Here is a 27,341-nt window from a genome sequence, read left to right as displayed (position 1 = left end):
TGTATTACACACAACATTCACTAGCAGGGTACCAAAACTAAACTAAAAAGTTTAAGCAGCTAAAAGCAGCTAAAACTAAAAAGTGCAACAAAGGGTCCATGAGGTCTTAGAGGTCTGGTAATAGGGAGGGATAAACCATTTTGGAAATTGATGCAATGGATGAGCAGAGAGAAAACAGTGATTTCAAATTTGAACTCCAAACTATTTGACTCAAAGGCAATCAATCCAAATTCCATGCATTGATTTGCAATAACACTGACTCTAATATACAAAACAAAAAAGAATGTGTTCCAGGATGAGTGGTAATAGCGATTTGTTTATTTAATGATGGTTAATCATTCTCTCAAGTTATGCAGAGGAAGCTAACTACTATATAATAGAGGTTATGAATTCAAAGAAGGAAAAATCCTTGTCTTAGTTTAGTTTTGCCCAGAATCAAATCCTGAGACAAGGATTCACATGCAATTGGTTAACTAGGAGGAAACGATAGTAAGGGAGGGAGGAAGTGAGACAGGGAAGGGAAAGCGAGCAATAAAGGGTTGGTTATTAATCAAGTGTCCACTGTAGATAAAAAGAACCTAATCCCACTGGGGGAATCTGGTAGCCAGTCTAGAACCAATAAAGGGTTGGTTATTAATCAAGTGTCCACTGTAGATAAAAAGAACCTAATCCCACTGGGGGAATCTGGTAGCCAGTCTAGAACAGCGTAGCCAGTGCAGTGAAAGAGTGAGAAAGGCTGAGGAATTTATATACTCACTCACGTCAGTCATCAGCTTAGGGCTGCTCCCAGGCAGTATTACTTATCTGGCATTGCTGATCTACTGAGCAGGAAGACAAAGTGGGCTTTGGTGACAAGAAAAGGCCCTCAGGCCAAAAAATAATAATAATACCGTTGCTGGCAGCTGGAAGAAAGGCTAGCATACACTGAAGTGGCAAGAGAAAGGGAATGCTGGTAGTAAACTGATAATCATATGGCCAGGAATGATCTAGAAGAACAAAGAGGGACTTGAGATGGGCTTTGAGAAATGGGTTGGATTTAGTTAAGGGAAAACATTTAAGTTAGGAAAAGTGGCCTGAGCAAAAGTATTGAGGAAAGGAAGAATAAGATGTATCCTAGGTCAGTTATAAGCCAGTTTGGCAGTATCAGAGAGACAATTTATACAGAATATTCTCGGGAAAATATAGCTAAAAATATATACTGGGTCCATATTAAGGAAGGTACCTAGTGCTAAGCTAAAGAATTTCAACTTTTTATCCTAGGTACTGAGGAACCTTTAAGTTTCTAAATGGGAAAGTAATAAAATGAAAACATTATGGCATTAATATCTATGTTGGTAGCATTACTGCCCCTGGAATATAAACTCCTACTGGATAGGATCTGTATCTATTCAACTTCCCTAAAAGAGGATTACACGCAGAGAAGTATTTAGTACCCCATTAGCAATGAGCACCCCAAGTACAAAGGCTGTGGTATCTAAATACCATTTCTTACTAAAAGGAATCAATGCTCCTTGAAGAAAGGGCTGAATCCAGGGATGTGCAGAGTATTTACAAAATCAGTCTAAAGCATTTTGTTATGCCAGAAAGGAAGTAAACTATCAAACACTACAGTGGCCTGGTCAAAAGAATTCAGGAGCCCACTTGAGGGAGTTCCCACTGGCCAAAGAAGAAACAATTTGAGCATTAAAGTAATAAATATTATAGAAATATATTAAAATTTTTAACATCCATGAGTTCATAAATATACTTAAAAACCTGAAGATGACAAGGGAACTAACTCATGCTGAAAACTAGGAAATAAAGGAGAAAAATCACACATTTATCTTACTCTTCCTATAAAAACTGTACAAATACTTAAAAATGTAAAGTTCTTTATTATAAAAGAATTTCTGTTAGTAAAGGTAGAATTAATGATCAAATAAGAATATTGCCATTTTGCACCTCCTAATGAAATCATGGACATAGCAATCATCAATGGCTGCTAAAACTATTAGCTAAAAAGGCGAAGGAGAATTTATGCTGTTTGTCATAAAACTTTATCAGGTTGACAACATCTGAACCCAATAACCAACCATAACATGACAGAAAGATAACCAGATAGCATATGTCTCTTAAAGTAATGCAATAAGAAGTAAACAGTAACACCTATGCAGTCTTTTCAGGGGAAAAACAAAAAACCCTCAATCTGAATAATCCTGTAGATTTAACTACCAGTTTAAAAAAAGACAGGAAAAAGGACATCATAGGTATCCATACAATTTGCAAAATTCAGAATGGGCAAAATTCTACAGGATCATTATTTTTTAACAAATAGATTGCAATAAAAAAATTAAACGGGAACCTATAGATTGAAATACATCAAAAGTAATGTGGAGACTTTGTTAGGTCTTGATTTCAGTAAATCAGTCGTAAAATATGGAATAAAATTGAAGACAATTAAATTTGACATTGAATGTCTCTTTTATGATATTACAGTACTGTTAAAATTTTAAGTGTACTAATCATATTGCAGTTATGTTCTTTTTAAAAGCCCTTTTATATTTTAGATATATATTCATAATCCAGAAAGCTTAATCTTATATACTTATCAATAAAATAATATGATGTCTGGAATTTACTTCAGAAGAATCCAAAGGACTGGGAAGAGGGCTATATATTAATCATTGTTTAGCTGATTTATATAGGTGCGTTCGTCAACCAACTTATTTAAGATATGTTTGAATACAGAGATTGGGTATTTCAAGTGAGTTAACTGTAAGTATTTCTGACCTCCTGCCTCATCACTGAAATCATTAAAGACTGAAGCCAACTACTCACAGAAAGAAACATAGAACAAAGTTAGAAAAAAGTAGTTATGGAAGTACAATGTCGGCGGGCATGTAAAAACTTCACTGAGAAAAGAAAGAACTTCCAATGCCTAAAATCGGGGTAGGAAGCAATGGTCAACCTTGAGACTCCTTAACTGTTACTGAATGCCAAGGGGGCAATTTAGTAAAGGAAAAATACCTGATCTGGGAGTTAGACGACTAACAACGCCGAGCTTTGTAATTTCGAACTCACTTAACTTGTGTAGGTTTTGCGAGTACGAAAACACGGGAAATTAAATAAAAAATAACAGTAACAATAATAATTGCGTTGTGTGTACATATGTTATTCTATTTAAACTTCACAACAACCCAAGGAGGTGTTGTGGACGATTGACATAAACTTTTTAGAGGACTACTTAATGAGGTAGGCATCAACACATGGTCCCATTTCTCATATGAGGTGATTGAGGTTCGAGGCCAATAACCTGTTTAAGGTCATATACTGGAACGACTTGGTCCAACCAATATTCCAGGTTTATCTAACAAGAAAGAATGCTTTGAACACTCCAACGCACTGAACTATATCCGAGAGAAGCTTGTGGGGGCTAGATGTGAAATTCTGGAGAACTTAAAACCTTTTCCACAGACCTACAATTTTTCATCTCTCTACACATCTCGGTCTCACCGGGAAAAAAACAAAACCAAACCAAACAGCCCTTCACTCACCGTTAGGAAGCCGGTCCTCTCAGCTGGGACCTCCTGCCCCAGCTCCCCAAAGCCTCTACACGCCAAGCCCCGGGCCTTCTCGAATCTCTCAGTCCGTGACCTTCAAACTACATCTCCCATAAAGCCGTGCGAGAACACCGGCCCTTCGCCGGAAGTTTGAGAGGCTCCATCCGGCGCCGGGAAGCGCGAGCGTGGGGATTTCCTGGTTCTTCGACTACAACCTGCTTTCTTCTATCCTGGTCACCTGTGGGTTAGTAGCAGCAGCGGCGAGTTAGTCGGCCCAGTGCCGCTTCTGGAGCTGGTAACCAGTTCTCTGTGCTCTCGGGTCTGCGCGCTGTCGGGCCCTGCCCTGCTGGGTGGTGTGGCGCAGCCTCGCGCTTGGACTTGCAGCCCGGGCGCCGGGGACGGGGCTGGGGACTCAGCCGATCCAGCGCAGTCTTTGAGGTGGGGAAAAAGAAGTGCTGCTTCATGTGTGCTTTCACGTTTTTAAATAAAAGTAACCTCACAGTACTGCCAAGGGAATAAACTCTCAAGGTATTTGACTGTTTGGAGACACTGGAGAGACCGTGCAGTGGGTGGCGCTTGGTCGGTTAGATGGCCCTCTTGAACGCCCAAGAAATAATGGTCAGTGACTTAAGTGACAAAGCTGTATTTGAGGTCTGCCCTGTCTCTTGAGCCATGTGACCTTGGACCAGTCAGGGGCACCGGGGTACACATCCGTAAAAGTGGATGTTGGTTTGGCTAAATCTAAGACTCTTTAAACTCAAGATTCTTTAAAATGACTTCTCAGGATAGTCCGTGTTCTTGGACAGCAAGGGCAGCATTTAGCTAACGAATCACCTCATCCTGCCTTCAAATCCTTACCTTCAGGAGAACCTGACAATGAGAAATGAAAAAGTAAATCAAACAGTAGAGGTGGACTTTAGACTTTGTGTGCTCTTCTGGAATGAGTAATGGTTCTATTTCTAGATGACTTTTCTGCTGAGAAAGCTAAGGGAGAAAGTGTGCATTTTCCACTTCTTTTCACCTGAGAATACTGTATGCATAAGCATTCGCTGGGGGTAGTGAATGGTACTATATTTTTGGAGGCCAGTTTTGCAGTCAGCCTGCAGTGAGTGGGCTGTGGAGAAGGTAAGGAAGTGCCCATGACTTAAATATTGCCTGAAGTAAACCTAACTGAAGAACCTGTATGATATGATTTTAAGGAAAAGGCAACTTTGAAGGGAGACCATACATGAGTCAGTATACAGCAGTGCAAAATAAAGTCCTGAAAAGTTGTAGCTTTTGTTATTCATAATATTTTAAAAGCATTTAGGAATCTTAATGTGAAGAGAATGGTGAAGTAAATTCTAGAGTAAATCAAAAGAAATAAAAAATTGTTTTCTAATCTAGAAGTCACTCCTACTTTAAGTTGTATACAGAATTTCAATATTTTGTTTCTATTCCTGTGAGTAGTTTTGACCTATTTATAGGTAGCAGAAAGATATAAACAGGTAAGGTGAATAGTCACAAAGCCCACTTTTTTCTTTTAATATTGTCATGCTATTCCTACTACACAACTGATCAACAAAATTGCAGTGTCAGAACCCTAGAGACAACTGCTGTCAAAAATTATGGATTATAACCTTTATTTCTCTTCAGCCTCAATATCTTATGCTCAGAATGGTAGAAACCTAGTTAGAATCCCAAATCTTTTCTTAATAGAATTTCATAGAAAAAAAAATCATACCTTAAAAAAAGTACTTTGAGACGTTTATAGACAACTGAAATATGAACCATTTCCACACACACACACACACACACAAAAGCTCAGTTTGTGCCCTACCACATTCAGTCCACGATTAGGCAACATTTATTAAAAGGTATGGAACAATTATTTTCTTTCTTACTGAAATAACAGAGTAACAAAGCAGACAAAGTTAATAGTTTTAAAAGCTTCTGTGATTCAAGGATAGACAAAGTGACCAATAGAACAGTGTCCAATAATAGATCCAAAATATATGGTCGTCTCATTTGTGACAAGGATAATACTGCAATGTAATGGGACAAAGATAGTGAATTCAAGAATGATGCTGAGTCAAATGGATTATCTATTGGGATAAAATGTATCATGACCCCTACCTCACACCATGAGCAAAAATCCTTCCCTGATGGATTAGCAGAATTAACTATGCAAGGTAAAGCAATCAATTTTTTTCATGTGAAACGTAGCTTTTTGAATAGGATCATAATTTCCCTGAGAGGACAGATCTGTTTCTAGTACCACAGAATCTAAGAATACTACTTGGCATCTGCTGAAAACATCTGTCTTTATTTCTGTCTGCTTGCTTTAACTCCCCTCATGCCCTGATCCATATTGAAGTCCCTCTGGTTTGCCTGAAATACACTTTCCTCTTTGTAATGTCTGTTACCTTATTCCCCCTCCCAATGATGTCACCCCCTTCAACTGTATTCCACCAAAGTTCTTTATACATTATTTTATACATCCCCCATGCTGAATTATATTTAAAATTCTCAACTGATAACAGTTTTGAAATGTATGCTGTGATGACAGTTGATTACCAGTTACCTTTTTAAGAGTATATTGTTTTAGAAACCGTAACTACTATTATAATTATATCAGCACCCTGATAATGTTCAATCATTGATACAAGAAAGCAATTGCAAATGAGTTTTTTTTCCTATTTTCCTATTTTAAGGAAGAAATGTCTTCTGTAAAAAGAAGTCCAAACCAAGAAATTATATCCCAATTTCACTATTCAGCTGCAGAAGGAGATATTGCCAGGTTAACAGTAATGCTCAGTCATTCTCCATCTCTTCTCAATGAAACTTCTGAAAATGGCTGGACTGCTTTAATGTATGCTGCAAGGAATGGGCACCCAGATGTTGTCCAGTTTCTACTTGAGAAAGGGTAAACATTTTAGGCTGTACCACCTGAAGGAGTGTCTGGTTTCATTTCTGGATTACGCATTTTCTTTTAAATTTTTCTTATAACCATATTTATAACATTGGGCTTGTAAATAACTCATTGAACAGTCTTGTTATATAATAGCATAATTTCTAATTAAAAACTTTTAACTTTTTTTAATTGGGAAATTAACTCTTCATACTTAACAGCAAAGAAATTGAGTTAAATTAATTTTTTTCTCCCAAATAGAATGTGTAAATCTACCCACTATGACTACAGAAAACTCCTTGTAAAAATTTAATATCTAATTATAGCACATAAAACGTATGCTTTTTTTTAAAAATTTATTTATTTTATTTTTGGCTGCATTGGGTCTTCATTGCTGCGTGCAGGCTTTCTTTAGTTGCAGCGAGCGGGGGCTGCTCTTTGTTGCGGTACGCGGGCTTCTAACTGCGGTGGCTTCTCTTGTTGCGGAGTACGGGCTCTAGGCATGCGGGCTTCAGTAGTTGTGGCTCACGGACTCTAGAGCGCAGGCTCAGTAGTCGTGGCGCACAGGCTTAGCTGCTCCACGGCATGTGGGATCTTCCCGGACCAGGGCTAGAACCCGTGTCACCTGCCTTGGTAGACGGATTCTTAACCACTGCGCCACCAGGGAAGCCCTGCTTTTTTTATTTTATAAATAATCTTCCAGAAATTTTAAATATCTGCTGTCTCTAACTTTTAATCATTTATGATTATTTCTTTTACCTTTCCATTAGTATATTATGTGCTAAAACAAAAAGAAATATATGCAATTATTAAATAGAGGGACTATCACGTACATCTGGAAATATTTTATTGTAATAAATACTGAAGAAAATGTTTCTTTACTATTTTATTTTTTGCTTCCATCCATAGGTGCGACAGATCCATTATCAATAAATCAAGGCAGACTGCACTGGATATTGCTGAATTTTGGGGTTATAAGCATATAGCTAACTTACTAGCTAATGCTAAAGGTGGGAAGAAGCCTTGGTTCCTAACCAGTGAAATAGAAGAATGTGAAAATTATTTTAGCAAGACACTACTGGACCGGAAAAGTGAAAAAAGAAATAATTCTGACTGGCTGTTAGCAAAAGAAAGCCATCCAGCCACGGTTTATATCCTTTTCTCAGATTTAAATCCCTTGGTTACTCTAGGTGGCAATAAAGAAAGTTTCCAACAGCCGGAAGTCAGGCTTTGTCAGCTGAACTACACAGATATAAAGGATTATTTGGCTCAGCCTGAGAAGATCACCTTGATTTTCCTTGGAGTAGAACTTGAAATGAAAAAAGAGTTATTTAATTATGCTGGGGAAGTCTCACAAGAAAAAGATGCGTTGGTTGCCTGGTTTGCTTTAGGTATAGATCCTGTTGCTGCTGAAGAATTTAAGCAAAGACATGAAAATTGCTATTTTCTTCATCCTCCAATGCCAGCTCTTCTGCAATTGAAAGAAAAAGAAGCTGGTAAGAAGTGAACACTGTTTACTTGTATTGGTAATAATCTGATTTTTGGTACTGGATTGAAATTGCATGTATCCACAATTTCTAGGAAGCACACTCTTTCCAGGAAGCAATGAAATTAGGCTGTCTTCATTAGAAACTTCCTAAAGTTCTCACCATAGAGGACTACTCTCCTGGGTGGTTACAGCAGTTTAATCCGCCAAGCTTAGTTTCCCCAGAATTAACCCTAATGCATACTGGTTTCACTTGATTTTTTAGTGAATGATTATTGAGTGCCTGCTGTACAGTGAGCATAATGGCAAAGACCTTGACTGTTTTGCTTTGCTGTCTGTTGCTTGCTGTGCCAGTTCATGTGGGGTCATATATATCATGGTAAGAATGAGGGATTTTATTCTAAATTCCATTTAAATGTTATAACCTGGCCTAGGTTTAAAAAAAAAAAAAACCCTCACTCTGGCTGCTTTGTAGATCATGAACTGTAGATAATTAAGTGTGGAAGTCAGGAGTCCTATTAAGAGGGGACTGGAGATTACAGTAGCCCAGGTAAGAGATTGCAGTTGCTTGGATTAGTGGAGTAGAGAGAAAAGGGGAGTTCGCGATATTCAGGAGGTAGAACTGATAGGGCTTGAACAGTAGGTTGAGACTTATAAGTGAGAAGGAGATGCTGGTAACCTAGACTACGTCTGAGTTGTTAAGATGATAATAGGGGAGATGGTGGAATAGTGGTACATTCAAGATATATTTTGGAGAGCAAATCAGCGGTACTTGCTAATGGAGTGAGTATGGGGTATATAATAATGAAAGAAAAGATCAAGAATGACTGCTAAGTTTGAGACTTTAGTAATTTGATAGATAGTAATACTCTTTCTTGATAAAATAATATGGAATGATGGGTAGAGGGAGGGAAGCAGGACAGACTTGAAGTAAATCAAGATTTTCGCTTTGGGCATGTTAACTTTCAGAGAAGGGAAATAGAATCTGGAACTAAGGAGAGGAACTGGAATATACCTGTATGGCAGTCATCAACACAAAGGTGGTATTTAAATCCCAGGAAATTTCTGAGATTACTTAGAGAGTCGAGAGCAAGCAAAAAAAAGAACCTGAATCCCCCTAAATTTAGAGGTCAGATAGAAGGAGAGGAGCCATCAAAGATGATGTTGACAGTGCGGACGTAAGGTAAGAAGAAAACAGGAGAATGTGCTCATGGAAACCAAGAGAGCAAAGTATTTCTTGGCGTTAGTAGTCAAATATATTGAATGCTGCTGAGAATTTGAGTAAGATGACGAAGATTTTTTTTTAAAGAATCTTTGATTTGATAATATGAAGCTGTTGATGAATTTGACGAGAGGAGTGTCAGTGGAATAGAAGGTATATTACAGTAGACTGAAGAGTTAATGGGAGGTGAGGAAGGGGTCACTTCTCAATGTCCACATTCTCTTAGGCGATCTGGTAGGCTCTTCCAGAGACTTCTTAGCACTCATCCCAAAATCTGGGGTGGTATGTTTTATTCCCCACATCTGTGGAAAAAACACAACACTTTTAAAAAGAAAATATCCTTTCTTTGAAGCTGTATATATAATTTTAAGATCAAAAGGATCTTTAAAAAAAAAAACTAGCAAGGAAACTGAGGCTGTTTTACTCAGCTGCTGTGTAACCTTACATAGATACTTAACCTCTGTCTGCCTCAGTTTCCTCCTCCCAAAAATGAGGATAATAATAGTACCTACATTATAGTGTTGCTCTAAACATTAAATAAGATAATGTATGTAAAGATCTTTGCCAGGTGCTTGACACATAGTAAGTACTCAATAAATGTTAGCTTTTTGTATTGTGATGATACTGAAATAATGGCGATACCTTGAGGTAAATTACATAATACACAGTAACAGAGCAGGCAGGTATTTAATGTTGTCTATGGTTCACTGAATTTCAGTGTTACATTTGTTTTTATTTATGGTTTATTAGTTTCATTTTTCCTAGTTTAAAATGTTGTTATTGCTGTTTCTGATTATTTTGTTTTTTCCAAAATCCTTAGACCGAATAATCTATTTTAGGAGAGAGAGGTTTTGTCAGGCATTTGGAATGTAGCATTTCTACTCTTATTGCCCCAATTCTAGTATTTTTGGTCAGGCCACATTATTTCTTTTTTGAAGTATCAGGGTAAAGGCTGTAGACAAAGTGTACATATTCTAAGATTTATCCTATTAGGCATTTTTGTCATAAACAAAGTTAATCACAAAAGTTGTAAACACGATATTTTTAAAAATTATTCTATGTAGTTTCTAGTTGTAAACAGAATATGTTCCACAGTGACGCAGACCAGTATTGTCTTAGTCCCAAGGAAAGTAGAGATGGGTTCCTACAGTTTCCTAGTAATATTGTCTTTATGGCCCAAATCTAAGTTAAGAACTGTCTTTGTAGTGTATTTTTATAAAAGTCACTATTGTAAAGTCACTATTTGTAAAGTCACTATACGCTATAGAGTCATGCATATCCAAAATTTACAAATCACCTATAGTAAATGCCGAAACTAATACAGTGTATACAGATGTTAGTACATCTATCTTTTTTTTAAAATAAATTTATTTATTTTATTTACTTATTTTTGGCTGCATTGGGTCTTCGTTGCAGCGCTCGGGCTTTCTCTAGTTGCGGCAAGTGGGGGCTACTGTTCATTGCGGTGCACGTGATTCTTACTGCAGTGGCTTTTCTTGTTGCAGAGCATGGGCTCTAGGTGCGCGAGTTGCAGTAGTTGTGGCATGCGGGCTCAGTAGTTGTGGCTTGTGGGCTCTAGAGCGCAGGCTTAGTAGTTGTGGCGCACAGGCTTAGTTGCTCTGCGGCATGTAGGATCTTCCTGGACCAGGGATCGAACCCATGTCCCCTGCATTGGCAGGCGGATTCTTAACAACTGAGCCACCAGGAAAGTCCCAGTATATCTATTTTATATGAGAGTTATATGAGAGACAATATTTTATTAGTCCAAATTAAAGGTAAATCTAATTTTCATTTGTCATCTGTAGAATTAAATCTTTTACTTTAAAAGAAAGATACAGATCATAAAAATAGGAATAATAAAACCCTTGATCACACAGCTATTCAGAAAATACAGTGTACATCTTTATTATGACCTAAGAACATTTTACTTCTATATTAATTTGTTTACAGTTTGTCACAGAAGTAAAACTTCTTTTGCTTCTCTCATAGGGGTTGTAGCTCAAGCAAGATCTGTCCTCGCCTGGCACAGTCGATATAAGTTCTGCCCAACCTGTGGAAGTGCAACTAAAATTGAAGAAGGTGGCTATAAAAGAGTATGCTTAAAAGAAGACTGTCCTAGCCTCCATGGTGTTCACAATACATCATACCCAAGAGTTGGTAAGCCTTTTCTTTTACAGTGAAACCTCAGCCATCTGGAAATCTTAGGGAATAAGGCATTCTGGAAAGACAAGATTTTGAGTTGCTGAGGGGCTTACCTTTTTATTAAAAGCATGTTTAGTTTAACTATTAAGACTATAAGTATTAAAGTATTACGTACTTTGATGATTTTTACTACCCTTCTTAACCCTGGGTTAATCAGCATGAATTTGATGTGTTGAGATACATGATTTCAAAAACCCACCATCTGGGTCCACTTAGTGGAGAGGAAAAAAAAGCCCTAATAGTCAAGTACCTGCTTATGGCATCACCAAAGCGGTAGAGCCTGGAGCTAGCTTCTCATTACTGCTGGTGTCTGCCTGTACTTTCTCTCCTAATTGGTGCTTTGAGTTGGCTGTGGATTTAGAAATCTGATAACCCAGCGCTTTAAAGTTGTGTGAAAAAAGGATAGACTCAGCAACACCTGAGGAGGTCTCCTGGGAGTAAAGTGCATGGCTTAGTGACATATGTGTTTGCTGCTCAGGAGCCTTTTACATTTGATTACCGGTTCTCAGTTGTGATCTAGTGAGGCGAATTTACTGAATTAGTGACTTCTGGAGAGATGAACTATTATTTAAAATAATTTTTTTTAATGGATTAAACTCAATCATAGAGCCACATTAGCTTTTAAAAACATTTTGTTAAGGACCGCAATGGAAAGAATAGGGAAATTCACTACATTTGCTATGGTAAAATTTGAATTTTCTTCATGCCATGTATTACCTACTCAAACTTCTTTCTAATTAAAAAATAAAAATAAGCCTAGCATACCATAAATACACAATGAATGTTGCTATTAAGATGAGAAAGAAGACAAAAATGATCTTTCTTTAGCTTACTGACAATATTCTATGCAATTTTCCTGAAATACTCTGTCTCCCGGCAGAAAGAAATAGTCTCTTGTAACTAGACAAAAGTCCTGTTCTTACAGGAGATACATGTTTTTATTATCCTACTAGACAGTGACTTTACACAATGAGGCTAAATTATTTTTTCCTGTCATTCATACATCTGATTTTTTTTTTTAAACAGATCCAGTAGTAATCATGCAAGTTATTCATCCAGATGGGACCAAATGTCTTTTAGGCAGGCAGAAAAGATTTCCTCCAGGCATGTTTACCTGCCTTGCTGGATTTATTGAACCTGGTAAGCCTTTCTTAATAATTTTTATAGTAATTTTCATTTAACTTATAATTTCTAAATAAAAAGTTTGGACGGCATTTGAGAAATAATCTCTGATAAATTATCATGTTATAAAACTGGGATATTTAAAAATATTTTCTGTGTATTTTAGATAATATAATTTTTATTTTTACCAGTGGAATAGTTTTGTGTTTTAAAAATTCATTATTTGCTCTTTCATATATCTTTCATATATTGCCCTTACCCAAGGTATCTGCATGATTTACACCTCACTTCCTTCTGTACTAGGCTCAATTGTCACCGTTTCAGAGAGGCCTTCCCTGATAGCCCTAAATACATTAGTTAGCCCTATACACTGCATTTACAATCCCTGTCATCCAGTCTGGTTTTTCCCTACAGCACTCATCAGCACCTAACATGGTATATATGTATGTATTTATCTATTTATCTACCTATTTATTTGTTTATTATTTGCTAGTACCAGAATGTAAGTTCCATAAAGGCAAGGACTTTGGTTTATTTATTGCTCTATCCTAAATCCTTAGAGCATATGCCTGATATGTTGTAGGAGTTCAGTAAATATTTATGGAATAAATGAATTAATATATCTAATTAACACGTTTAATCTCAACTTCCAATATTAATCTACATTGATAGATAATAATAGTACTAAACATATGTAGTACCACACTTTCCCGAAGGCTTTGTTTGTATTAAATCATGTGATCCTCATACAAGCTTATAAAGTAGGTGGTATTTCAGCAGTTTTACAGATGGGGCACTAAGGCACAGGGGCTGAATAACTTGCCCAAGATCAAACAGCTAGTAAGTGATAGGGCAGGGATTCAAACCTGGGCAGTTTGGCTCTGAGTCCATGCTGTTAATTTCTGTGCTGCCTCAAAGTAGCTCTAGGTCATTTTTTTTTTAACTGCTGTGTAGCCTTCCATTTATGAATATTCTGCAATTCATTTATCCATTCTGCTATTGGACATTTAGTTTATTTCAAAGCTTTTACAAACAACACTGCAGTGAATATTCTTGAACTACTCCTTGTACACATTTGTAAGGAGTGGTACAAGCCTCCATAGGGTGTATATCTGAGAGTAGAATTGCTAGCTCATAGAATATGAGCATCTTAATCTTTTCCACATATTGCCAAGTTGTTTTCTGAAGTGTTCCTACCAACTTACACTCTCTCTGGAAGTACATGAAATGTCTATTATTCCTCATCTTCACCAACTTAGGAATATCAAGATTTTTATTTGCCATTCTGATGGTTATGAAATGGTGTGTCATTGTCGTTTTAATTTTTATTTCCCTGCTGATGGAGCATCTTTTTCAGATATGTATTAGGCATCCAGTTTCTTTTTCCCTGAATTTTACATTTTTATATTCTTTGCCTATTTTTGTTTTGGTTGTTGATCTTTTTTTCTTATTGATTTTAGGGATTTTTAAATATGTATTGTATGCTAATCTTTATTTAGTTTGGTCTTACAAATATCTTATGCTAGTCTATGAGTTATCTTTTCACTATTTTTATGAATATAAATTAATTTTAATATAGGAAATTTACCAATCTATTTGAAATAGAAAGCTGTATTTAAATAGCAAAATATTTATAAATTTTCAGATAAATTTAACTTAGAAACTATTCCCTTTATTCTAATTCTCAGTTTCAACAAATCAGAAATATAAATTACATTTATAGGCATTACTTTATTATAGCTGGGTCAACAATTATATAGAGAAAAATAATCATTTGGTAAGAGAAAAATAATGAGTTTCATTGTATGCTGTTTTTAAAATTTTAGTTTTTAACTCTTTGGAAAAGAGTTATCTCCAATAATTGTTTGACAACATAAGAAAAAAATGTTTCAAGATTTTAGTGAGGAAGAGGTTAGATACATAAACAAGATAATATATAAAGTGTTTGCATAGTGTTTAGCCAACAGTAAGTAGGTGCTGGATAGTCGTAGATGTTATAATTTTTAAAATATAACAAATTTAGACCTTTAAGAAATGAAAAGTTTTTTGGCATTTTGATTCTGTAGGTAGTCATATACTTTAAGAAATAATGTTTCTTGAATTTCAATCTCATTTTAGGCTTCTGCTTTCTGATTCTTTGAATTCTTTGGACTTTCTGTCCAAAGTGTTTTCCAAATGTTTGAACCATTTGGAGCACAAAATGTCCAGGGTATGTTAATCAGCTACTTGTTCTTTTGCCCCATTTGATTAGGGGAGACAATAGAAGATGCTGTTCGGAGAGAAGTAGAAGAAGAGAGTGGAGTCAGAGTTGGCCATGTTCAGTATGTCTCTTGTCAACCATGGCCTATGCCCTCCTCCTTAATGATTGGTTGCTTAGCTGTGGCAGTGTCTACAGAAATTAAAGTTGACAAGAATGAAATAGAGGATGCCCGCTGGTTCACTAGAGAACAGGTGAAGTTCAATTTAATTTCCTTCTATTGATTCTCTGACTGTATTGGTTTGGGCATGTAGCAAGGATACATGTTTTCAACAAGTTGAATGAATGGCTATGGCCCCCTCATCATTCATGGATTACAATGTAATTGATGTGTCCACTGTTAACTCATTCTGTGAGATTCTTCTAGTAATGATGATTCTGTGCCATTTTCTCATTTCACATGCCGTTCCTTGAGAGTAATGATACCTTTCAGTGGCCTTAAAATGGGTGAACATTATTTCAGAGATGAGAAGCAGGAATATTATTATTAAACATATTTTAGTTTGTAGCATTAAAGCAAGTAACTCAAAAAAATATCAGTAAAAATGCATATAAGTTTTGAAAAGTTCTTGTTCATTTTAAATGTACTTGACAAGACTGACGAAACTGTATAACAAAGATACACTCACAGAACTTTTTAAAACTCATCCTTAAGTAATACAATGAAAGATAAATTACTTGTCTGTGTTTTGTATAACCCAATGTCTTTGTATAGAAAACAGATGGATACTCTACAGTAGTGAAGACCTGAAATCCTTGGTGACTTCGCTTACACAAAATTAATTCTATTTTATGCTCAACCTCAAAAAAAGTAGAAATTAGATTTTTTTTTCAGAATTTTATAAAAGCATAAAAGGGAATTTTTTCCAAAAGTTGATTTTCACTTTGAAAATAAATGTGTAGCATATACTTTTTCATAACCTTACTTTCATCAGGAAAAATGTCTTTCTGGAATGTTTTAAAAATTGAATCACTGACTCAATGAAGCAACTAAAAATAGTGTACTAAATTTTGCATGTTGAATATGGATGTTATTACTTTCTCCTGTTGTTATTCACTGTAAAAGTCATTACATTTTAGTTGAATTGTATAAGCATAGAAATAGTATTTAAGTATGACAGTTTTAAAATCCTAATACATTTTATTGTGGTGTATTTTAGGTTGTGGATGTTCTGACCAAAGGGAAGCAGCAGGCATTCTTTGTGCCACCAAGCCGAGCTATTGCACATCAACTAATCAAACACTGGATTGGAATGAACCCCAATCTCTAAATCAAATAACTAAACTTTGACTATGTCTAATTGATTTCTTTTTTTTTTTTTAAGTCAGAATTAAATTTTATTTCACACTGATAGAAACCGTGAAAAAGATTTACATTTTCCCACATTACAGCACAACATTTCAACGGAATATTTCTTGCCATAAATTAGATCTTGCTGATATGTGTGAAACAACAGTTTATATTCTTCAAGATAAAAGCAAAATGACTTAGTAAATGATTGTTTAAAAACTGTAAATCCAGACATAAACATATGGCTTCATTATTAACATCCTATACTGTCCATACGAAATTGTTTCCATCATCAAGTAGCACCCATTTATAAAGCATTCCTAACGGTGTTCTAGTCAGTTGGGATACAGCAGAAAAATTAACAATGGTTCAGAAATATCAAGCGTACATTTTTGCTACATATTAACCTGGTTGGTGACTACACCATAAAAATCTATTTAAAATCAAATAATTGCTACTTTTATGTTTGCACAAAAACTAACTTAAAAAGATCCTCTCTGACTACAGTGAAAATTTCAAGTAAGTCCATTGGCAGATAAAAGTAAAGCAGATTCTTTGAATGGATTGTTCATTTCCTACAGCAGTCGGTTTCAAACCTATGTGCAAAATAAGTAAACTCTATGCTACGAGGAGAATCATCTTAGAGCAAATCATCTTAGAAATTACAGTTTGTAAGATCAGTCTTAAATATTTCAGAACATACTAGAATATGACCTAATTATTCTTCCAGATAATTACAGAAAAATACAACCACAGAATTATTCTCGTTACCTGGACTGAAGATTCTAGTAACTCTGCAAGCCTAAACTGCAGACAAAGGTCCAGTTTAAGTAGTAGTGCAGAAACTTTGAAGGGATGTCTGGTTTCTTTCTACAAGTATAAATACATTTTCAATGCCATCATGTCTGTGGTTCAGAATGTCAAATTACAGCATGTATTGACAGCAGATGTTTATGGCAAGTAGGCAATATTTGGTCTGTTATGAAGGATAAAGAAGAAAGAACGTATTTCATTTCTAGAGAGGAAAAAGAATATTAAATAGAAATTATATTCAGGAAAGAAAAACCTGGTCCCCAAAATAAAAGGGCCATTAATTGAAGACAGCAATATTACTCTTTACTGACACTTAGAAGCGTTATCCCTATAATTAGGAATAATGTAATAACACATTCTTACTTTGTATTATAATCATTAGGCACATATGAACACATATATAAAAATGCAGATACTGCATGGTGACTAATTTGGGAATAAGTCCAGAGTCTAAGTCACAGCATGCATTAAGCATGCTGAGTCTAATAAGCAGAGTCTTAACTGCTCATTTATACCTGAACAAGTTTTCATTAAGCATACTAATAATTTTCAAGTGATGTAATAAAAAATCTGGTTGCAGTATTTTATTATTTTGCTGAATTACATTTGGGAGAAAGAAGCTAGCTGCTTCACCTATTTTAATACTAGTATATTCTGGATCATATTATACATAGAAACTTAACAGATCATAAATTTCCCATGAGGAGATTCATTTAGTCTGTGTCATTGGTGTGTATCTGCAAAACATTTTAACACTGCGAACATCAGGTTTCAAGAGCGGGCACAGGAAAAAGTTTATACTCTACGACGATGATGCTGGTGTGCACTTCTCCACAAGGCCTCTTAGTGACGTCAATCAATGGGAGGTAGGAGTTTATCAATGAACTGCTTGATATCCATCGTTTCCTGTTGACATGAACTGTGCATCATGCCTCCAGAGGTTCTGAAGGTTACATTGGCTGGATTTACCAAGGTTTTCAGCCTTTCAGCAGTGGAGAACCAAACAGTAGGGGAACTAAAGGATCCAAATCTCCATGGCACTGAAGAACTGAAATGTCTCTATTCACGCCACTGATAGGACCCTGTGGAAAGGAAGCTCGCAGCGGCAGCCAGCAGCTGAGAGCGGTGACGCAGGCCAGCTTCTGCTGTGTGGTCAGTGCCCTGTACAGAGATAAAGCTCCTCCTCGAGAAAATCCTCCCAAAATAATTATGTTAGGAGGAATGCCATTCTTCACCTCTTGCTCTATCTATTTACGCTTTCTGCTGCTTAATTCCAGTTTCATCTTCTTGTGAATCTGGTGAAAGCCCAATAATGTCAAACCATGTAGGCATGGCCACGTTCATATTTAATGTTACAGGCATAACCGGTCCTGTCTCTCCCAATCCATGAAGGAAAATCACCGCAGCGGTGGCCTTCCGGACGGCGGGCACGATGGCGGGCAGCGGGGCCGACGTGTTATTGCCGCACGTACACCGGCTGGACCCACCGTGCGTCCGAAGCGGAAGGCGGTGCGAGCGCCGAGTCGCGCCCGCGCACGGGCACGAGCTCAGGCGCGTGCGCGCCCACGCGGCGCCGCGCCGCCCTCCGACCCCGCCCTAATTGATTTCTAATCCCATTTATTCCTGAAGTGAGATTAGAAATGTTTAATGCGCTTTAGAACGTCACAACACAAATATCATACTGGGTTTTCGAAATATTTTCGAAATGTACCTTCCATCTTAACGATAAAATTCATATTTTTAAAAATTGTAACATTGCCTCAGATTTTGTTAAGAGTCAGCGTTCTCTGAACTTTCTCGGGGTTGGGGGTGGGGGGGAGTTGTGCTCCACAGTTTTATCTCACAAAACCGTATTTCTAATAAGAGAAATGTTGTAAAGAAGTATGTTCTGAAAATGTAAATAACCCTAAATTTCAGCACCTCTTGTAAGCATTAGACCATTCACTGAAGTTCTTTTTTGAGAAATGAGACAAAATATTTTTAATGAATTTTGAGCTTGATTTTTAATACTTTCGTTATCATGAAGGTCCTTTTGGTTGTCAGTAGCTGATTTTTGCTCATCTTCCCATTATAGTCCACTTTTTCTCCTGGTTCCATTGTTCTAACAGTGGCACTGTTACAGTGTTACTACTAGTTTGTTTTGATCAGTGTTAAGAATTTTCTATTTTAACAACTCTATTAGTGAGCACTATACCACGCCCTCAGGGAAGGAGAACTTAAGTGAGAGAATACCATTGTGTCTGGGACCCCCTTCTTAAACATAAACTTAATTAACATATCTATTTGTTAGCTCTACTCAAAGCTGTTCTTAAGACAAATCAGGAGTCTCTGCTTTTTCAGGGAAATCAAACATATCTGCAAGGAATTCTTTTCAAGGTCAAATATTAAATAAAATCCCAGATAGATTTACATATTTAATAAAAACACTGGCTTATGTCATTTTGTGATAAGGGAATGTATCTTCATTAGGGGAAAATTATATAATCATTACTAATAATGTTTATTAAACTCAAATACATCTTGGTTTTGGCCTTATTTCAACACAGTCTAAGAAACGTTTATTTAATAAGCATAGCTTAGAACTGAATCAGTAAGATTTTAGAGAAAGTAAACTAGCATTTCACAATTTTGCAACATAAAACTCATATTTTATAAGGATGTTTTGAAATTGTTTTAAAAGGTACTTTATAAATGTATAAATTTATATAATTTGGCTCTTTACTATTCTATGTTGGAACTGGAAGAGAACTTAAAGACAATATTTGTAGTTCACTGCCCTTTTTTTATAGGTAAGGAAAAGGAAATCCTGAAAGGTGAATTTAATTAATTTATCCATTAAAGGTGAATCGATTAATTAATTAATTGGTGAAAGTCACACAATTACAACCACTTACAATTGTTAATACAATTAATTATCATTATAATTAACTTAATTACAACAGTCTGTACTGTATAACCCAGTGCAGGATTCTCCCTCTAATAGGAAGTAAAAACTATTACTCAAAGCATATGTGGGGTGATATGAATACATTTAATTTACCAAATCCTGTTAATTAAAATTTAGGTATTAAAATTCATTTAAATAATACCTTTCTTGAACAAAACTTTATTTTACTAATGAACAATGATTTTCTTAGTAATTGATGAAAATATTGATATCAGGACTTTAGACAAAATTAAGACTTACATAAGACATTTAGATACATAATAAAATTTGACTGCGGAGTAACTAAGCCTGTGCGCCACAACTGCTGAGCCTGCACTCTAGAGCCCGCGAGCCACAACTGTTGAGCCCACATGCCACAACTACTGAAGCCCACGTGCCTAGAGCCCATGCTCTGCAACAAGAGAAGCCACCACAATGAGAAGCCTGCGCAGCGCAACAGAGTAGCCCCCGCTCGCCACAACTAGAGAAAGCCCATGCACAACAATGAAGACCCAACGCAGCCAAAAATTAAAAAAAAAAAAAAAAAGATCTGAATGGACAAAAGGCCTTAAGGAGGAAAACAGAAAGGCTTCTGGGAGAAACTATGACTGAAGTTCAGATCATTAGGTATGTAAACCAGAAAAACGTACATATCAGACAGTAAATAGGATTGCTGCAAATAGAAGAATGTTTGGCATTCCAATTTAGATCTAGAATTTCGCCATATTCACCTTTTGGTTGTATTATTTAAATATCTTTTGAGTGCACTTTTGAGACTAAAGTATTGAAATGCCAGAAAATATTTAGCATGAAGAATATAAAGCCTTAGTTTTAATTCAGGAAGCATTATCCCAGATATAGGTAATCTGAAAGTTCCTTACATTGAAATTTTAGGGAAGAGTTAATACACATTTCTTGGATATATGGAACCATTAACGGAAAGGAAATAGTCTAATGCCCTTCAAAGGTTTCTGAACTACAACTGCTGGTTATACTGAACGAGGTCTGATCTTTTATAGCTCAAAGACAGCCTGTGATAGGAACAATCTTAGACATATGGTATATTAACATGTGATAGCTAAATTTCTTTGCACCTGAATTTTCTATGTAATTTGTACTTTGACACAGGGACCTACTGCATAGCACAGGGAACTCTGCTCAATATCATGTAACAACCTAAATGGGAAAAGAATTTGAAAAATAGATACATGTATATGTATAACTGAATCACTTTGCTGTACACCTGAAACTATACAACATTGTTAATCAACTATACTCCTATATAAAAAAAGTTAAAAAAATAAAGTAATTATTCAACAGTTAAAAAAAAAAATTGAACTACATAAGTATACAGAAAATGATGTGTCTTGATTATTACAAAGTATAATGACTCGAGGTTCAGTTTTACACCAAATGTACTTTTAATACTTACAGATTCTAAGATTACATCATAAAATCCCAGGTTTTCATAGTGTTAGGATAGCCAAGTAAAACATAAAGTATCAACAGAATGTGATTATAAATTTAGTTTTGGATATTTAATTCTGTACTCAGGGAAAATCAGCATCTAAGTAAATTATTGTTTTAATAATTATTAAATTGCTAACCTCTGAGAGGTGGATAACCACTCGCAGATAGAAGGAATAGCCAAGAAATGTTAGAGGTTCAAGTGCAATGATTGTATTCTAGTGAAAATGAAGGTAACAATACATTAAAATATTTATTTGTTTATTTTCTGCTTTGTGTTTTATGTGTGGTTTTTTAATACGTTTTGATAAACGTTTTCTGAAAAATGGAAAAAGCCAAATTTCAGTCATCCCCCTGTTTAGAATTAAGGATGTGTAAACAAAAAATACAAAAACATATTTAAAAGTTGCCATATTTGGAAGCCTTAAATTTTTTATTTAAATCTTTTTAATCTTTCTAATCTTATAGTTTGGGGTCACATATATTTGTGTACATACATACACACACATATATGTTTTATATATATACACACACACAGACTTAATATATACACAAACATATATAATATAGTTCAATAATTTTTTATCTTCAGATTTAAAGTTATATATCTAGCCTAACATCTATTTTTATTACTTATCTAATATTACCAGTCTTTGCATTTTTAATTTTTCATTTTGTTGGAAAAATGATTAAGTAACTTTTTCAAAGATAAGGTTAGGGACATAGATGAAGACAGAAAAGAATGGAGCAACAGAGGGTGAGACCATGAGATAGAAGGAGAAAAGATGTTTGTTAATAAGCCAAATAAACTTGATTAAATCTCATAAACAACAGTAGACATCTAGTCCTAGAACTGTGTTACTAATGTGAATATAGCAAAATACTAGGTGAGACTGTTCTATAAAACAAATCTATTAATTATTTACAATAAAGTGTCTACAATGCAAATTTTATTAGGGGTGAGAACCAGTTACTAGGTTCTGAGTGTGTGTGTGTGTGCACGCACGTGTGAGCTCGTGAACTGGGAGTGATGGGTGATGAGTAAAATTTATGTGCTGCACTTAAAAGGGCCAATTTTCTCTTAGCAGAAAAATGTCTAGGACAAAGTAATCCAAAGTGCAAAATTAGGAATGTCTGTCTACAAATGTAAAAGATCTGGGTCTTGAGGCAAACCAGAAGCACTTGCAAAGGGGTTAGAAAGGGAAGGCAGAAGATGTTGACTTCAGTGCAGATGAGAGGGGTGCTTGAGAAGGGGGCCAAATGCTTGGGAGCTCTGACACCACAGGGACGGAGGAGAGGCACAGAGACGTGGTGTATTTTGAGGAGACAGGAATAATACTGTTGCCAAGAGCCTGCATCTTCAAAAAGAATCTCATCGGTCAGGAGAGAACTGGAAAGGACTTGCTTGTGAAAATAAACTTAGTACTGAAAATGACTTTTTTTCCTATGCTATACCTTGTCCTTTTTCTCCCCAGGACACTTAGTTAGAATTCAAAACAGCTTCTGTAAGTGGGTGTGCAGTTTATCATTATATACAACAGATTTTTCAAATAATTCCATTCATTTGCCCAAAGTAGAAATGGTCAAAAGGAAAGTTATTTGAGTAATAAGATGGCATGAGAAAAATGGGTAATCAGCAGCCTGAATTCTTTTATATGGGAAAATCTTTTCAACTGTAAAATAAACACTTGGTAATGTTGATTGGGCTAACAGGCAATACTATTTTCACTGAAGGATATCCACATATAATTGTACTAATTGGTGGAAGTAGCACTTTTAACTTACCTTTATTCCTTCAAGGATACATTTCTTTTATTGCTAAGCAGACAGCATCATACACTGGACAACAGATAATTTCTCCTTTTCACAATTCCCATCATAATGATGCTCTACAGAATAGTGGGGTGGCTTTGGAATTTTAAAACACACCTTAAGTTTTTCCTAATGGATACATTTTTCTTCCTAACTAGAAGTCTGAAAAGAGACAAACTGCAGTATAAAGAATGAAAAAATATCCTGGCTTTCCATTCCTGGGCTCATGGGAACTATACCAGGCCAACTCCTTGTCTCACCCCTGATGGATTAAGAACATTCTTCTAACCACTTAACTTGTGAGATAGTTTCATTTTTAGTAATGTGGAAGTTTCACCCAGCAGTAGAAATTGAAAATGGTACTCATATCTATTTTAGAACAGAGTAAGTGGACAAGTGATCTAGTCTGAAGTTTATTTTTGTTTACTTTTTATCCTGCCCATTTTACTCTAGCCCGAAATTGTACTCTGTTTGGAGGAGTGTGATATTTTGAACACCTCAGTACAAGTACCTTATAAATATTTATTACTGCTTTCAGACAGCAGTGAGCTGAAGTCATCTCCATCAGTGGGGGTAAAAATGTTTTAAAATGCCGTTTATCCAACAGCTTTGCTGCTAAGAGTTACTTTGCTTTTTTGCTGGGTTTACTTGTGTTTATGAAACAAGTTTGAATACTCTAGTGCCAAATAGTTTGGAGGATTTGGAACTCCAAAGAAAAGATGCCCCAGCAATGTGTGCAAATTCAAATCTCCGGGGCTGTGTTGGTGCTGACCATCATCTGCTCTGCATTGTCATAGTGAGGGCTTCAGTGGGAATCTAGCCATGAGTGGGAAGCCAGTAGGAACTCCATGTGTTCTGGGATGACAGGAGAAAATACAGACATATCTGTGTGAATCTCATGGCCGTAGAGCTATCTAATAATGATTATTTTTGGAAAATACTCATATTATACAAATTACTGTTTGTCATACTGACCTTTTTCTTTATTTCCCAGCCATTTTACACATCTTCATGAGTAATAAGCATATTTTTTCATTCTATTATGATGATATATTTATCACATAAATGCTTTGTTTTGTTTTACACCATGAAAAGGGCACATAATTCTCCTTGTTCAGTATATCTAACACCAATACTAATAAATTATAAATTCACTTTAAATTAAGTTTTCTGGACTTTGTAAAAGTTATTTTTTGCCTGTTCTTTCCAATGTATTTCTAATAACTATGGATCCCTATTTACAACAAGTTCCTAAGAAAACAACTCTAGTTAGCTTATTCTCATAATACTAATAATGTTTACACAGGACTTTATATATAGAATATTAGCAATTATTATTTCATTTTATCCTTAACCCTATGAAATGCATATTAATATCATTATCCCCATTTTACAGTTGGCTAAAAGGGATTAAATTTCTCAAAGTCACATTGTGAATAATTAGAGGAGCCCAAGTAGAAGAGCCCAAGTTTGAATCCAAGTATTTCACTCCAAACCTTTCATTTTTCCACTTACCAGAGCTATCTTACAGAATTTTCTTAATAATGCTGCATTGACAAAAGCACATCTAGTCTTAATTTCCTCCTTCAATCCTTTAAAATTCGGTCAAATTCAGGTTGGGTCTTCTACTCTTGTTACTCTGCACATTTCTGCAGGATCTTCACTACTTACTTGGTTCCCAAATTGTATCTCCAACTGTCTATCAGACATGCCTACTTGGATATCTCAGAGCCTCCCAAATACTACATGTATAAAATTATCTTTTCTTCCAAGCATATCCCTGCTTCTGTATCCCTATTTTAATAGTCTTGCAATTACTCAGCATGGAACTTTGGGTATTGTTATCCTTAATTTGTCTAATTTATCTCTCACCCTACCCTACCCCACAGCCAAACAATCTCCAAACCCTATCCCTTTTTCTTCTCTTCCTCCTTCAGATTTTTTCCCCAATCTATTCTTCACACTATAGCCAAAGGAAATCTTAAGGGGCAATCTTTTCTAGTCTTTCCCTCACTTAAAATTCTTGAAAAAAGACTCCTTTTTGGACAAAGGATAAAGTCTTATTTTCTTAGCAGAGCAATTTACCTCTGCAGTTTCAACTCGCATCACTTCCCTTTCTTCCAGCCCCTTATGTACCATAATTGATGTTCTTGCAAAAAGCCACAAGACAAACATTCTAAATTTTTATTAGGCATTAATAACATTCCTTAAGGATCACCTGAATAATTATGATCAATATCATGTGCTACTAGTTTAAATAGAAATGTTTCATTTATTTAAAGATTCTAAACTATGTTTTCATTGATATATTCATAGGACTTCAAAAATTCTAAATCAGGGCCTGTATTATTTATCCCAGTTTTACAAAAGAGTATGGTTTTACAAATGAGTCTAGGAGAAGTTAGATGACTTCCCCAAGGTCAACATAGGATATGAAAATGGGACTCACATTTAAATTTTCTTAATCAAAATCTACAACCTCTACCATACCGTACACCATACTGCTTCTGCCTCTGAATCTACCATACAAAGATAAATGAATGACTTTATAATTAATCCCATCCATGTAAAGAGCCCAACTAGAGCATTTAAGTTTTCATTTTTGTCTGGGTTTCTTCCACTTCATTTGCACCACGTGAACATCATAGCTGTGTTTCTTGTATGCCCCATCCAAGCACTTAAGCCACAAAAGCACACAGTGCAGCACTGTTCACTAAAAGTGTATCTGAAAATAAGCAGACTGTTAGGAACGGTTAAGACAGATAATAATAGAATGATTAAAGGATGGTAGCTCATTCCTGACACTGCATAAGATTAAGTATGCTAATCAGATTATGGATTTAGAAAACCCGATAAATCCCAAGTAGAACAGGACAAGGTACTCAAACCTTTACTTCATTTGCTTGCCTTTCAAAATACATATTTGCATTTTATCCATGTCTTCTTTAGAGCTGAAGAACTTATGAAGGCTTTACCCAGGTGAGCTGATTATATGTTCCTTGTACTTTTTACTTTTTTTTTTTTTGCCATTTTGAATGAAATATTCCCTGTGTTAATTCTTGCTATCCTAAATTAGTTGCTTAGCAAAGGATAAAAGCAAAGGGAAAATTATTTGAATGTTATATATGAAGATAATTTGACAACATATTTCTTTCCAGTCATAAAAAGTCTAACAGCTGTTTGTAACTTGCTTTGTTACCAAATAGGATGGATACACCCGCCCCCCCAAAAAAACCTCTAAATAGTCAGTATGCTTAGGCCTCTTTGATTTATGCTAAGAAAGACATCATATGCACATTTGAATAGCCACCATCCATATCCTAATTTGGTTATTTGAGATAAATTGTACATTTGGAAAGCAAGGAAAATGTAATTGAGAAGCTAGGCTGCTAAACATAATTGAAATTCATTCTGAATTCACTGAGGGTCAGTTTCACTTCAGAGTAGCAGTCCTTGTTTTGAATTCCTATATTCTGCTTTGTTTCATCTACAGCATTAAATTTACTAACCACCAAAATGATTTTCTCTTCTGGTTTGGTTAGAAGAATTTTTCTTAATTTTATACTTAAATTTTCTATTGTATAAATGTTTATATTTAATAGTTTTAAAATATATTAATTACCCAAAACATTGTGATCTGATCTCAAGAAAGGAGACATTAAGGATTAAAATTTGTCCTGTAACAACAACTGCATCTACTCTTAGATTTTGACCAATTTCATAGGCAAAATATTCTGGCTGATATCTTTTGTGTAAATAATCCCAAATCAAACTTTGCAAAATAATGTATTTGCAACTTCACTGTAAGTTGATCTTTAAATAATATGTTCCAAGATTTTGATGGCAATGTATATTTACAATCAAAGATTCCTCTGTGGATCAAGAAGTCAGCCAGTCCTTCTTACCTTCCTTACTCTCACTCAGAATTTAAGTATTAGTTTTTCATCTCTTTTTCTTCTCCCAGAATTTAAACATTAGTTCTTTCATTCTAGTGTCAGATTACCATAATGTTGACTAAGTATCCTAAAACTATTTATTTGGAAAGTAAACTAAAAAATAAATCTCTGTTGTCTACTTTTTAAAAAAAGATACTGGATTCCCTGAGTTGCTAGCAATTCATGTTTTTTCTTAAATGTTATGTGAAGTCATTTAACTTTTCAAAGAAATCTGTAGTAACCATGTGATAAAATTACAGTCAGGATGTTCATAGAATAGTCTTGGTGTCTTCTCTTCAGGGGGAAAATCCTCCAATAACCAAGTTTTCAAATAAGTCATTAAAATGACACACCAGGAATTTTAACTGTGATGGGTCAA

The 27,341-nt window shown here is 35.5% G+C and overlaps 1 protein-coding gene and 1 pseudogene across 3 annotated transcripts; one reads left to right on the top strand and one right to left on the bottom strand.

Moving 5' to 3' along the window:
- Nucleotides 1–3,696: 3,696 nt before the first annotated feature.
- On the top strand, nucleotides 3,697–16,009 carry NUDT12 (nudix hydrolase 12). Of its 3 annotated transcripts, none has more exons than XM_007191845.3 (7): nucleotides 3,697–3,783; nucleotides 6,233–6,444; nucleotides 7,339–7,925; nucleotides 11,127–11,294; nucleotides 12,366–12,479; nucleotides 14,713–14,912; nucleotides 15,879–16,009. In XM_007191845.3, the coding sequence occupies exons 2-7, from the start codon at nucleotides 6,239–6,241 to the stop codon at nucleotides 15,987–15,989; spliced, it is 1,386 nt and encodes a 461-aa protein (XP_007191907.1). In that variant the 5' UTR covers nucleotides 3,697–3,783; nucleotides 6,233–6,238; the 3' UTR covers nucleotides 15,990–16,009. The 3 variants fall into 3 exon arrangements, with proteins under 3 accessions (XP_007191907.1, XP_007191908.1, XP_007191906.1); XM_007191846.3 differs by having other exon boundaries at nucleotides 3,697–3,834; XM_007191844.3 differs by lacking the exon at nucleotides 3,697–3,783 and adding an exon at nucleotides 3,846–3,977.
- Nucleotides 16,010–17,402: 1,393 nt separating this feature from the next.
- On the bottom strand, nucleotides 17,403–18,919 carry LOC103013959 (acyl-protein thioesterase 1-like; annotated as a pseudogene).
- Nucleotides 18,920–27,341: the final 8,422 nt, after the last annotated feature.

The sequence above is a fragment of the Balaenoptera acutorostrata genome, chromosome 2, assembly GCF_949987535.1.
Source record: "Balaenoptera acutorostrata chromosome 2, mBalAcu1.1, whole genome shotgun sequence".
NCBI lineage: Eukaryota > Metazoa > Chordata > Mammalia > Artiodactyla > Balaenopteridae > Balaenoptera > Balaenoptera acutorostrata.
Note: the sequence above shows the minus strand (reverse complement) of the source record. Positions and strands in the feature narration are given on the sequence as shown.

Coding starts and splice junctions, on each gene's coding strand:
- NUDT12 (XM_007191845.3), top strand. CDS start 6,239: ATGTCTTCTGTAAAAAGAAGTCCAAACCAAGAAATTATATCCCAATTT. Junction 6,445..7,338: donor CAGTTTCTACTTGAGAAAGG/GTAAACATTTTA, acceptor TTCCATCCATAG/GTGCGACAGATCCATTATCA. Junction 12,480..14,712: donor TGCTGGATTTATTGAACCTG/GTAAGCCTTTCT, acceptor CCATTTGATTAG/GGGAGACAATAGAAGATGCT.